At 46.3% G+C, this 14,143-nt stretch overlaps 1 protein-coding gene across 1 annotated transcript in view; it reads right to left on the reverse strand.

Moving 5' to 3' along the window:
• Nucleotides 1-619: 619 nt before the first annotated feature.
• Nucleotides 620-14,143, reverse strand: part of LOC135057090 (uncharacterized) — a 121,720-nt gene continuing 108,196 nt past the window's right edge. The window contains exon 15 of the mRNA XM_063962990.1: nt 620-2,690. Coding sequence (XP_063819060.1) covers nt 940-2,690 — 1,751 coding nt within the window. The 3' untranslated portion in view covers nt 620-939. The remainder of the gene's footprint in view (nt 2,691-14,143) is intronic.

Here is a 14,143-nt window from a genome sequence, read left to right on the forward strand (position 1 = left end):
CAGAAGGTCCACGTTTCATCAACAAATTCAATTATCAGTATTATTGTTAATATAATTTTGGCATCCATCCATAATACTTGTACTTGCGAGCCGGTGCACAAGCAATGTACAATATCTGTGTATGGTGTCACATTTATAGCAGCTAGAAGTAGGTGCATCACCTATAAGACATTATAATCTAGGAGTGAAGTAAGATCTCTGCAATATAATATGACACATCTCGGCATAGGAGATAGAAATTGTTTATTTAATGTAAGATTTGCAGCTAGAACTGTCTGTAATGAAAGACCTGGAAAGTCCGTTCTCCACCCCAGTCACCCTACATTACCCGTTACTATATTTAGCAATGGGGAAAATGTGTATATATGTGTGACGTGGAGAAAGGGCTTCCCAATCCACGTCATAATGCATTATACAAACCACACTCCTTGTCTGCTGAATCTTTCATTTGTTTCTACCCACCGAGGTTTGTGAGTCACCATTTATCCACCATTCCAATACAACAAGAAAGTTGGACTTTACACGAGTTCCTACAATAAAATTTGTTTTTAAAAATGATAATGCATTTTATCTTGTTAAGTGTTTGACTGAAACACACAAAATGTAGACGCTACAAAACAACAATGTGATCTTTTATTACTGTGGAGAGTGGGGCCAATATCTAACAGAATAATCGTCTAGTGTGTGCCCATGGTATGCTCTCCCACGGGTCATTAGTGACATCCCGTTGGCCCTGCAGTATGCACTTGCCACATGCAGGGTCCCGGCAGCAGTGATGTTGGGCTGGGTACATATTTATTGTGTACTCAGCTTTTGTTTCATCCGAGTGATCTACTCCAATCTTATATGACATCCATTCCAATTGTCTGTGGATAGTTAACTTACATTGTTCAAATACTGAGGGACAGGAGCTGTGCTACAACCCTGTTTTGTATCAGCTCATAGAAATGCTTTACTACTGTGTGAAAGCTGATGTCTATAAAGATGTGATTTGTAGTTAAAACATTTCCCACACTCAGGACATGTAAATGGTTTCTCTCCTGTGTGACTTCTCTGATGTCTAACTAGAGCTGATTTCTGTGTAAAACATTTTCCACACTCAGGACATGGAAATAGTTTCTCACCTGTGTGAGTTATCTGATGTCTAACTAGAGCTGATTTCTGTATAAAACATTTCCCACACTCAGAGCATGGAAATGGTTTCTCACCTGTGTGGAGTCTCTGATGTTTAACAAGAACTGATTTGTGTGTAAAACATTTCCCACACACAGAGCATGGAAATGGTTTCTCACCGGTGTGACTTCTCTGATGTGTAACAAGACTTGGTTTCAGTCTAAAACATTTCCCACACTCAGAGCATGGAAATGGTTTCTCACCGGTGTGACTTCTCTGATGTGTAACAAGACTTGGTTTCAGTCTAAAACATTTCCCACACTCAGAGCATGGAAATGGTTTCTCACCTGTGTGACATCTCTGATGTGTAACTAAAGTTGATTTCTGTGTAAAACATTTCCCACACTCAGGACATGGAAATGGTTTCTCACCTGTGTGAGTTATCTGATGTACAACAAGACTTGGTTTCAGTCTAAAACATTTCCCACACTCAGAGCATGGAAATGGTTTCTCACCTGTGTGACATCTCTGATGTGTAACTAAAGTTGATTTCTGTGTAAAACATTTCCCACACTCAGGACATGGAAATGGTTTCTCACCTGTGTGAGTTATCTGATGTACAACAAGACTTGGTTTCAGTGTAAAACATTTCCCACACTCAGGACATGGAAATGGTTTCTCACCTGTGTGACATCTCTGATGTGTAACTAGAGCTAATTTCTGTGTGAAACATTTACCACACTCAGAACATGTATATAGTTTCTCACCAGTGTGGAGTCTCTGATGTTGAACAAGAGATGATTTATTTCTAAAACATTTCCCACACTCAGAGCATGGAAATGGTTTCTCACCTGTGTGACATCTCTGATGTACAACAAGACTTGGTTTCAGTGTAAAACATTTCCCACACTCAGGACATGGAAATGGTTTCTCACCTGTGTGACATCTCTGATGTGTAACTAGAGCTAATTTCTGTGTGAAACATTTCCCACACTCAGAACATATAAATAGTTTCTCACCAGTGTGGAGTCTCTGATGTTTAACAAAATGCGATTTGTGTGTAAAACATTTCCCACACTCAGAACATGGAAATGGTTTCTCACCAGTGTGGAGTCTCTGATGTATAACAAGATTTGTTTTCTGTCTGAAACATTTCCCACACTCAGAACATGGAAATGGTTTCTCACCACTATGGAGTCTCTGATGTGTTACAAGATTTGATTTCCGTGTGAAACATTTCCCACACTCAGAACATGGAAATGGTTTCTCACCCCTATGGAGTCTCTGATGTGTTACAAGATTTGATTTGTGTGCAAAACATTTCCCACACTCAGAACAGGGAAATACTTTATCAGGTGTATGAGCTGCACGATGTGTAACAAAATCTGAGGTATCAGGAGAACAGTCCTCACAGTTAGGGGGATCAGTTGATATATCTGCGCTGTGAGGTACTGGATGTATATTTAGCATAACGGGGCTGTCTCCTAGAGAATCCTGTGTGATGTTATCTGCTATGTCAGTATCTGAAGACAAGATGAGATCTCCCTCCAAGGCATTACTGCTTGTGCTGCCATCTGCTGGAGATAAAAAAAATGTATTATTATTCACAGATCTTTATATAGCGCACACTTATTACTCCACAATGTATAGAGAATATTTAATCATTCACATCAGTCCCACCAGGGAAACTTACACTCTATATTCCCTACCACATGGACAGGTACTAGGGGTAATTTGTGTCAGAATTAACCCTAGCTTACATATTAAAGTGAAGCTTGAATTCTTATGTGAATTGTGAGTGTGAAACAAGAGCAGGTGAGATAGAATACGGAGCAGGTGACATAGAATACGGAGCAGGTGACATAGAATACGGAGCAGGTGACATAGAATATGGAGCAGGTGACATATAATACGGAGCAGGTGACATATAATACGGAGCAGGTGACATATAATACGGATCAGGTGAGATATAATACACACATATTGGCAATACCATTAGCATCTGATACAATGTTTGGGCTAGTTCCGTGCAGGGGATGTGATGCATTTGGTTTGCGGGAGACAATGTGGAGACTCAGCCGCTGTCCAGTCTGTGAGCAATTTTCTCTGCTGCAGGAGGAGATAGCTAAGCTGCATGCTGGGATATGTAGGATGTCTGTGTCCTTGAGGCCACCACTACCTCAGAGAGCCACCAGAAGACATTCTGCCTGGACTGCTGTGGGCTCTGAAAGGCAGAGATTTCCAGATGGACACAGATATCTCCCACAAGATGTGACACTGCAAAACTCATATGCTGCTCTTGCAGGGCTGGAAGATACAACTGATACAGGTTGAGTATCCCATATCCAAATATTCCGAAATACGGAATATTCCGAAATACGGACTTTTTTGAGTGAGAGTGAGATAGTGAAACCTTTGTTTTTGATGGCTCAATGTACACAAACTTTGTTTAATACACAAAGTTATTAAAAATATTGTATTAAATTACCCTCAGGCTGTGTGTATAAGGTGTATATGAAACATAAATGAATTGTGTGAATGTAGACACACTTTGTTTAATGCACAAAGTTATAAAAAATATTGGCTAAAAATTACCTTCAGGCTGTGTGTATAAGGTGTATATGAAACATAAATGCATTCTGTGCTTAGATTTAGGTCCCATCACCATGATATCTCATTATGGTATGCAATTATTCCAAAATACGGAAAAATCCGATATCCAAAATACTTCCAGTCCCAAGCATTTTGGATAAGGGATACTCAACCTGTATATGCAATACAGAACAGGAGGATATGGGGACTTCTACTAACTATAGGAAAAGGAATAGGAACGGGAAAATTACATCTTCAAAAAGGACTACACTTCTAGATTCCATTATTACAGGAGTACACCTGGGAAATGGTAATGACGTAAAGAAAAAGATGCTAAGAATTGTGAAGGCAGCAAGAAAAGATGGGGAGGTGGATGTCATTGTCTACCTAGGGACAAATGACCTGGCTAATGCTGAACTCATGGCCATAAAAATAAGATTTTACTTACCGGTAAATCTATTTCTCGTAGTCCGTAGTGGATGCTGGGGACTCCGTAAGGACCATGGGGAATAGACTGGCTCCGCAGGAGACAGGGCACTTTAAGAAAGAATTTGGATACTGGTGTGTTCTGGCTCCTCCCTCTATGTCCCTCCTCCAGACCTCAGTTAGAGAAACTGTGCCCGGTAGAGCTGACAGTACAAGGAAAGGATTTTGAAATCCAGGGCAAGACTCATACCAGTCACACCAATCACACCGTATAACTTGTGATAACTTACCCAGTTAACAGTATGAACAACAACGGAGCATCAGATCAACCTGATGCAACCATAACATAACCCTTATTTAAGCAATAACTATATACAAGCATTGCAGAAGAAGTCCGCACTTGGGACGGGCGCCCAGCATCCACTACAGACTACGAGAAATAGATTTACCGGTAAGTAAAATCTTATTTTCTCTAACGTCCTAGTGGATGCTGGGGACTCCGTAAGGACCATGGGGATTATACCAAAGCTCGCAAACGGATGGGAGAGTGCGGATGACTCTGCAGCACCGAATGAGCAAACACAAGGTCCTCCTCAGCCAGGGTATCAAACTTGTAGAACTTTGCAAAAGTGTTTGAACCTGACCAAGTAGCCGCTCGGCACAGCTGTAATGCCGAGACCCCTTGGGCAGCTGCCCAAGAAGAGCTCACCTTCCTTGTGGAGTGGGCTTTTACCGATTTTGGAAGCGGCAATCCAGCCGCAGAATGAGCCTGCTAAATCGTGTTTCAGATCCAGCTAGCAATAGTTTGCTTTGAAGAGGGAGCACCCAGCTTGTTGGGTGCATACAGGATAAACAGCGACTCAGTTTTCCTGACTCTAGCCGTTCTGGCTACATAAACCTTCAAAGCCCTGACCACATCTAGTAACTCAGAATCCTCCAAGTCACGAGTAGCCACAGGCACCACAATAGGTTGGTTCATATGAAAAGATGACACCACTTTTGGCAGAAATTGTGGACGGGTCCGCAATTCTGCCCTGTTCATATGGAAAACCAGATAGGGGCTTTTATGTGACAAAGCCGCTAATTCTGACACACGCCTAGCCGAAGCCAAGGCTAATAGCATGACCACCTTCCACGTGAGATATTTTAACTCCACCGTTTTCAGTGGCTCAAACCAGTGCGACTTTAGGAAACTCAACACCACGTTAAGATGCCATGGTGCCACTGGAGGCACAAAAGGGGGCTGAATATGCAGCACTCCCTTTACAAACGTCTGAACTTCAGGAAGAGAAGCCAGTTCTTTTTGAAAGAAAATGGATAGGGCTGAAATCTGGACCTTAATGGAACCCAATTTCAGGCCCAAAGTCACTCCCGACTGTAGGAAGTGAAGGAAACGGCCCAGCTGGAATTTCTCCGTAGGTGCATTCCTGGCCTCACACCAAGCAACATATTTTCTCCATATACGGTGATAATGTTTAGCCGTCACATCCTTCCTAGCCTTTATCAGCGTAGGAATGACCTCCTCCGGAATGCCTTTTTCTGCTAGGATCCGGCGTTCAACCGCCATGCCGTCAAATGCAGCCGCGGTAAGTCTTGGAACAGACAGAGCCCCTGTTGCAACAAGTCCTGTCTTAAAGGCAGAGGCCACGGGTCCTCTGTGAGCATTTCTTGCAGATCTGGATACCAAGTCCTTCTTGGCCAATCCGGAACAATGAGTATTGTTCTCACTCCTCTTTTTCTTATGATTCTCAGCACCTTGGGTATGAGAGGAAGAGTAGGGAATACATAGACCGACTAACACCCACGGTGTCACTAGTGCGTCTACAGCTATCGCCTGAGTGTCTCTTGACCTGGCGCAATACCTCTGTAGCTTTTTGTTGAGGCGGGATGCCATCATGTCCACCTGTGGCAGTTCCCACCGACTTGCAATCTGCGTGAAGACTTCTTCTTGAAGTCCCCACTCTCCCGGGTGGAGGTCGTGCCTGCTGAGGAAGTCTGCTTCCCAGTTGTCCACTCCCGGAATGAACACTGCTGACAGTGCTCTTACGTGATTCTCCGCCCAGCAAAGAATTCTGGTGGCTTCCGCCATCGCCACCCTGCTCCTTGTGCCGCCTTGGCGGTTTACATGAGCCACTGCGCTGATGTTGTCTGACTGAATCAGCACCGGTTGGTCGCGAAGCAGGGTCTCCGTTTGACGTAGGGTGTTGTATATGGCCCTTAGTTCCAGGATATTGATGTGAAGGCAAGTCTCCTGACTTGACCACAACCTTGGAAGTTATTTCCCTGTGTGACTGCCCCCCACCCTCGGAGGCTTGCATCCGTGGTCACCAGGACCCAGTCCTGAATGCCGAATCTGCGGCCCTCGAGAAGGTGAGCACTCTGCAGCCACCACAGGAGAGACACCCTGGCCCTGCGGGATAGGGTGATCAGCCGATGCAGCTGTAGATGTGATCCAGACCACTTGTCCAGTAAGTCCCATTGAAAGGTCCTCGCATGGAACCTGCTGAAAGGAATGGCCTTGTATGATGCCACCATCTTTCCCAGGACTCGCGTGCAGTGATGCACCGACACCTGTTTTGGTTTTAGTGGGTCTCTGACCAGTGTCATGAGCTCCTGAGCCTTCTCCATCGGGAGATAAACCCTCTTCTGGTCTGTGTCCAGAATCATGCCCAGGAAAGGCAGACGAGTCATAGGAATCAGCTGCGACTTTGGAATATTTAGAATCCAGCCGTGCTGTTGTAACACCTCCCGAGAGCGTGCTACGCTGATCAGCAACTGCTCTCTGAACCTCGTCTTTATGAGGAGATCGTCCAAGAATGGGATAATTGTGACCCCTTGCTTCCACAGGAGCACCATCATCTCCGCCATTACCTTGGTAAATATTCTCGGTGCCGTGGAGAGACCAAACGGCAACGTCTGGAATTGGTAATGACAATCCTGTACCACAAATCTGAGGTACGCCTGATGAGGTGGATAAATGGGGATATGAAGGTAAGCATCCTTTATGTCCAGAGACACCATAAAATACCCCCCTTCCAGGCTTGTGATGAACGCTCTGAGCGATTCCATCTTGAACTTGAACCTTTTCAGGTATATGTTCAGGGATTTTAAATTCAATATGGGTCTGACCGAACCGTCCGGTTTCGGTACCACAAACATGGTCGAATAGTAACCCCTTCCCTGTTGAAGGAGGGGAACCTTTACCACCAACTGCTGAAGATACAATTTGTGAATTGCAGCTAACACTATTTCCCTCTCTAAGGGGGAAGCTGGCAGGGCCGATTTGAGGTAACGGTGAGGGGGCATCTCTTTGAATTCCAGCTTGTATCCCTGAGACACAATCTCTATAGCCCAGGGATCCACCTGGGAGTGAACCAACTTGTGGCTGAAATTTTGGAGACGCGCCCCCAGCGGGCCTAGCTCCGCCTGTGGAGCCCCAGCGTCATACGGTGGATTTAGTGGAAGCCGGGGAGGACTTGGCAAAAAATTTGACTTTCCAGCCGTAGCTGTGGAGACCAGGTCCGAGAGACCGTCCCCAAACATTTCCTCACCCTTGTAAGGTAAAACCTCCATGTGCCTTTTTGAGTCGGCCTCGCCTGTCCATTGCCGAGTCCACAGGACCCTTCTGGCAGAAATCGACATTGCATTTATTCTGGAGCCCAGTAGGCTAATGTCTCTTTGAGCATCTTTCATATATAGGACAGTATCTTTTATATGCCTCAGGGTCAGCACTATAGTATCCTTGTCCAAAATATCAAGTTCCTCAGATAAGGTATCTGTCCATGCTGCTACAGCACTACACATCCAGGCCGACGCAATCGCCGGCCTTAGTAAGGTACCTGAATGTGTATAAATGGACTTCAGGATACCCTCCTGCTTTCTATCTGCAGCATCTTTTAGGGTGGCCGTATCCTGTGACGGCAGGGCTACCTTCTTGGATAAGCGTGTTAGAGCTTTGTCCACCCTAGGGGAGGATTCCCAGCGTAACCTGTCCGTTGGCGGGAAAGGATATGCCAGAAGCATCCGTTTGGAAATCTGCAGTTTTCTATCTGGAGATTCCCAAGCCTTTTCACATAACTCATTTAACTCATGTGAAGGGGGAAAGGTCACCTCTTGCCTTTTTTCCCCATACATATAAACCCTCTTGTCAGGGCCTGGGGTTTCCTCTGTGATGTGCAACACATCCTTCATTGCTATAATCATGTAACGGATGGCTTTAGCCATTTTAGGCTGTAACTTTGCATCATCGCCATCGACACTGGAGTCAGAATCCGTGTCGACATCTGTGTCAACAAATTGGGATAGTGTGCGCTTCTGAGACCCTGACGGCCTCTGCAACATAGGATCAGGCGTGGGCTGAGACTTCAGCTTTATCCAACCTTTTATGCAAGGAATCAACATTATCATTTAAAACCTTCCACATATCCATCCAATCGGGTGTCGGCGCCGTCGGCGGCGACCCCACATTCATTTGCTCCCGCTCTGCTTCCACATAGCCTTCCTCGTCAAACATGCCGACACAAGCGTACCGACACACCACACACACAGGGGATGCTCTATTTGAAGTCAGTTCCCCCACAAGGCTTTTTGGAGAGACAGAGAGAGAGAGTATGCCAACACACACCCCAGCGCTATATGTCCCAGGAGTCACACAGTAACTTAGTGTTAACCCAGTAGCTGCTGTATATACTGTTTTTGTGCCAAATTTATGTGCCCCCCCTCTCTTCTTACCCTCTTTCCACCGTGATTCTGCAGGGGAGAGCCTGGGGAGCTTCCTCTCAGCAGAGCTGTTGAGAGAAAATGGCGCCGGTGTGCTGAGGAAGAAGCCCCGCCCCTTCAGTGCCGGGCTTCTGTCCCGCGTTTGTGTGTAAAATAATGGCGGGGGCTCATGCATATATACAGTGCCCAACTGTATATGTGCTACTTTTTGCCAAGAGGTTCTTAATTGCTGCCTAGGGCGCCACCCCCCCCTCCCCCCCCTGCACCCTACAGTGACCGGAGTATGTGGGTTTAGTGTGGGAGCAATGGCACACAGCTGCAGTGCTGTGCGCTACCTCATATGAAGACTGGAGTCTTCTGCCGCCGAAGTCTTCTTGCTTCTGACACCGGCTTCTGTCTTCTGGCTCTGCGGCTCCGGGATCAGACGACCAAGGGTGCGATCCTGTGTACGATCCCTCTGGAGCTAATGGTGTCCAGTAGCCTAAGAAGCAGGACCTATCTTCAGTGAGTAGGGCTGCTTCTATCCCCTCAGTCCCACGTAGCAGAGAGTCTGTTGCCAGCAGATCTCTCTGAAAATAAAAAAAACTAACAAAATACTTTCTTACAGCAAGCTCAGGAGAGCTCACTAAGTAGCACCCAGCTCGTCCGGGCACAGATTCAAACGGAGGTCTGGAGGAGGGACATAGAGGGAGGAGCCAGAGCACACCATAATCCAAATTCTTTCTTAAAGTGCCCTGTCTCCTGCGGAGCCCGTCCATTCCCCATGGTCCTTACAGAGTCCCCAGCATCCACTAGGACGTTAGAGAAAGATGAATTTAGGTAGTTAGGGACTGCTCTGAAGCACGTGTCGACTACTGTAACTTTTTCGAAAGTATTCGCAGTACACAGAGGGGAAGACAGAACTCATCGCATCAGAAACTTCAATGTTGGCTAAAGACATGGTGCAATGAAAACTCTGGTGCTTACCTTGTTCACACATCACTGATCAACACTTACCACATTTCCAGCAGTATATACTGCTGCACCTGTGGATAATTCACACATGTATATACTGCTGCACCTGTGGATAATGCCCACATGTATATACTGATGCACCTGTGTATAATGCCCACATGTATATACCGCTGCACCTGTGGATAATGCCCACATGTATATACCGCTGCACCTGTGGATAATGCCCACATGTATATACTGCTGCACCTGTGGATAATGCCCACATGTATATACTGCTGCACCTGTGTATAATGCCCACATGTACATACCGCCGGTCCTGCGTATAACTCCCACATGTACATACCGCCGCTCCTGCGTATAACGCCCACATGTACATACCGCCGCTCCTGTGTATAACACCCACATGTACATACCGCCGCTCCTGTGTATAACGCCCACATGTATATACTGCCGCACCTGTGTATAATACCCACATGTATATACTGCCGCACCTGTGTATAATACCCACATGTATATACCGCTGCACCTGTGGATAATGCCCACATGTATATACTGCTGCACCTGTGGATAATGCCCACATGTATATACTGCTGCACCTGTGTATAATGCCCACATGTACATACCGCCGGTCCTGCGTATAACTCCCACATGTACATACCGCCGCTCCTGCGTATAACGCCCACATGTACATACCGCCGCTCCTGTGTATAACACCCACATGTACATACCGCCGCTCCTGTGTATAACGCCCACATGTACATACCGCCGCTCCTGTGTATAACGCCCACATGTATATACTGCTGCACCTGTGTATAATGCCCACATGTATATACTGCTGCACCTGTGTATAATGCCCACATGTATATACCGCCGCTCCTGTGTATAATGTCCACATGTATATACCGCCGCTCCTGTGTATAATGTCCACATGTATATACTGCGCACCTGTGTATAACGCCCACATGTATATACTGCCGCACCTGTGTATAATACCCACATGTATATACTGCCGCACCTGTGTATAATACCCACATGTATATACCGCTGCACCTGTGGATAATGCCCACATGTATATACTGCTGCACCTGTGGATAATGCCCACATGTATATACTGCTGCACCTGTGTATAATGCCCACATGTACATACCGCCGGTCCTGCGTATAACTCCCACATGTACATACCGCCGCTCCTGCGTATAACGCCCACATGTACATACCGCCGCTCCTGTGTATAACACCCACATGTACATACCGCCGCTCCTGTGTATAACGCCCACATGTATATACTGCTGCACCTGTGTATAATGCCCACATGTATATACTGCTGCACCTGTGTATAATGCCCACATGTATATACCGCCGCTCCTGTGTATAATGTCCACATGTATATACCGCCGCTCCTGTGTATAACGCCCACATGTATATACTGCTGCACCTGTGTATAATGCCCACATGTATATACTGCTGCACCTGTGTATAATGCCCACATGTATATACCGCCGCTCCTGTGTATAATGTCCACATGTATATACCGCCGCTCCTGTGTATAATGTCCACATGTATATACTGCGCACCTGTGTATAACGCCCACATGTATATACTGCGCACCTGTGTATAACGCCCACATGTATATACTGCCGCACCTGTGTATAATACCCACATGTATATACTGCCGCACCTGTGTATAATACCCACATGTATATACTGCCGCACCTGTGTATAATACCCACATGTATATACCGCCGGTCCTGCGTATAACTCCCACATGTATATACCGCCGCACCTGTGTATAATACCCACATGTATATACTGCCGCACCTGTGTATAATGTCCACATGTATATACTGCCGCACCTGTGTATAATGCCCACATGTATATACTGCGCACCTCTGTATAACGCCCACATGTATATACTGCGCACCTGTGTATAACGCCCACATGTATATACTGCCGCACCTGTGTATAATACCCACATGTATATACTGCCGCACCTGTGTATAATACCCACATGTATATACTGCCGCACCTGTGTATAATACCCACATGTATATACCGCCGCTACTGTGTCCTGTGCGCTGGGAAGTCACCGCACACTGGGCAGCTTCAGATGGAGCGAATGCCTCACTGCATATACTGGACCCTCTCCGTAAAGCCAGGTCCCCAGATGGCAGGCTGACAGGATTTCCCAACTCCTGGCAACAGCCCTGCACACCTCCTGTCTCTCAGACCAGGAACAGCAACTCAACTAGAGGACCACACAGGCCGAGCGGCTGGGATCAGCAAGTCTTGCAGCAGATCGCCCAGCGGAGTCTAACAGCCGTGTAACGGATCGTGCTCAAGTGCTCTGAGATGTGACTATCGACTCCTTAGGTGGGTGGAGGGTCCCTTTGGGTAGTTTTCCTTACTTATAATAATCTTAAATGTATCTTGATATTAATGCTACATGTATATGCATATATTGTACACAGGCCCTCATTCCGAGTTGTTCGCTCGGTAAATTTCATCGCATCGCAGCGATTTTCCGCTTAGTGCGCATGCGCAATGTTCGCACTGCGACTACGCCAAGTACATTTGCTATGCAGTTAGGTATTTTACTCACGGCTTTTTCTTCGTAGTGTGTGATTGACAGGAAGTGGGTGTTTCTGGGCGGAAACAGGCCGTTTTATGGGTGTGTGAAAAAAAACGCTACCGTTTTTGGGAAAAACGTGGGAGTGGCTGGAGAAACGGGGGAGTGGCTGGGCGAACGCTGGGAGTGTTTGTGACGTCAAACCAGGAACGACAAGCACTGAACTGATCGCAGATGCCGAGTAAGTCTGGAGCTACTCTGAAACTGCTACGAGGTGTGTAATCGCAATTTTGAGAATCTTTAGTTCGCAATTTTAAGAAGCTAAGATTCACTCCCAGTAGGCGTAGGCTTAGCGTGTACAAAGCTGCTAAAAGCGGCATGCGAGCGAACAACTCGGAATGAGGGCCATAGTGTGGTTACGGTTTTGCATGTGTGTATAAAAAAAAAAAAAAAAGATTTTAAACCTACCGGTAAATATTTTTCTCCTAGTCCGTAGAGGATGCTGGAGACTCCGTAAGGACCATGGGGTATAGACGGGCTCCGCAGGAGACATGGACACTCTAAAAGACTTTAGATGGGTGTGCACTCGCTCCTCCCTCTATGCCCCTCCTCCAGACCTCAGTTAGGACTGTGCCCAGAGGAGACTGACAGTACGAGGAAAGGATTTTTGTTAATCTAAGGGCGAGATACATACCAGCCCACACCATACACACCGTACAACATGGTATATACTAAACCAGTTAACAGCATCAGCCAGAGACTGATCTCAACTGTAACATAACCCTTATATAAGCAACAACTATATAGAAGCCTTGCAGAATTTTTCCGCACTGGGACGGGCGCCCAGCATCCTCTACGTCTACGGACTAGGAGAAAAAGATTTACCGGTAGGTTTAAAATCTTATTTTCTCTTACGTCCTAGAGGATGCTGGGGACTCCGTAAGGACCATGGGGATTATACCAAAGCTCCAGACCGGGCAGGAGAGTGCGGATGACTCTGCAGCACCGATTCAGCAAACATGAGGTCCTCATCAGCCAGGGTATCAAACTTGTAGAATTTTGCAAAAGTGTTTGAACCCGACCAAGTAGCTGCTCGGCAAAGCTGTAAAGCCGAGACGCCTCGGGCAGCCGCCCAAGAAGAGCCCACCTTCCTACTGGAATGGGCCTTTACCGAATTAGGTAACAGCAATCCAGCCTTAGAATGAGCCTGCTGAATCGTGTTACAGATCCAGCGAGCAATAGTCTGCTTAGTAGCAGGAGCGCCAACCTTGTTGGCTGCATACAAGACAAACAGTGCCTCTATCTTCCTAACCCGAGCCGCCCTGGCTACATAAATCTTTAAGGCCCTGACTACATCAAGATATTTGGAATCCTCCAAGTACCACGTAACCACCGGTACCACAATAGGTTGATTCATATGAAATGATGAAACCACTTTAGGCAGAAATTGAGGACGAACCTGAAAACAACAAACTAAAAAAAAGTTTTGAAGAAAACTCTCTGGAACTCCAGAGGAATGCACCCGGCTCCTTGGGCACATTTTTGTAAACATAGTCTGGTAGGAGGGGCATAGTGGGGAGGAGCCAGCACACACTTATGGTTTTTTTAAAGTGCCAGGCTCCTATGGACCCGATCTATACCCCACAGTACTAAAGTACATTCCCCAGTATCCACTAGGACGTTAGAGAAATAAAGGTTCTCTTGTACCTTGCTATTGCGTGCTTACTGCTGTGATCCCAGAACCCACAGTGACCCTGGAGCCCGTGCAGAGCT

The sequence above is a fragment of the Pseudophryne corroboree genome, chromosome 3 (genome assembly GCF_028390025.1).
Source record: "Pseudophryne corroboree isolate aPseCor3 chromosome 3, aPseCor3.hap2, whole genome shotgun sequence".
Taxonomy (NCBI): Eukaryota; Metazoa; Chordata; class Amphibia; order Anura; family Myobatrachidae; genus Pseudophryne; species Pseudophryne corroboree.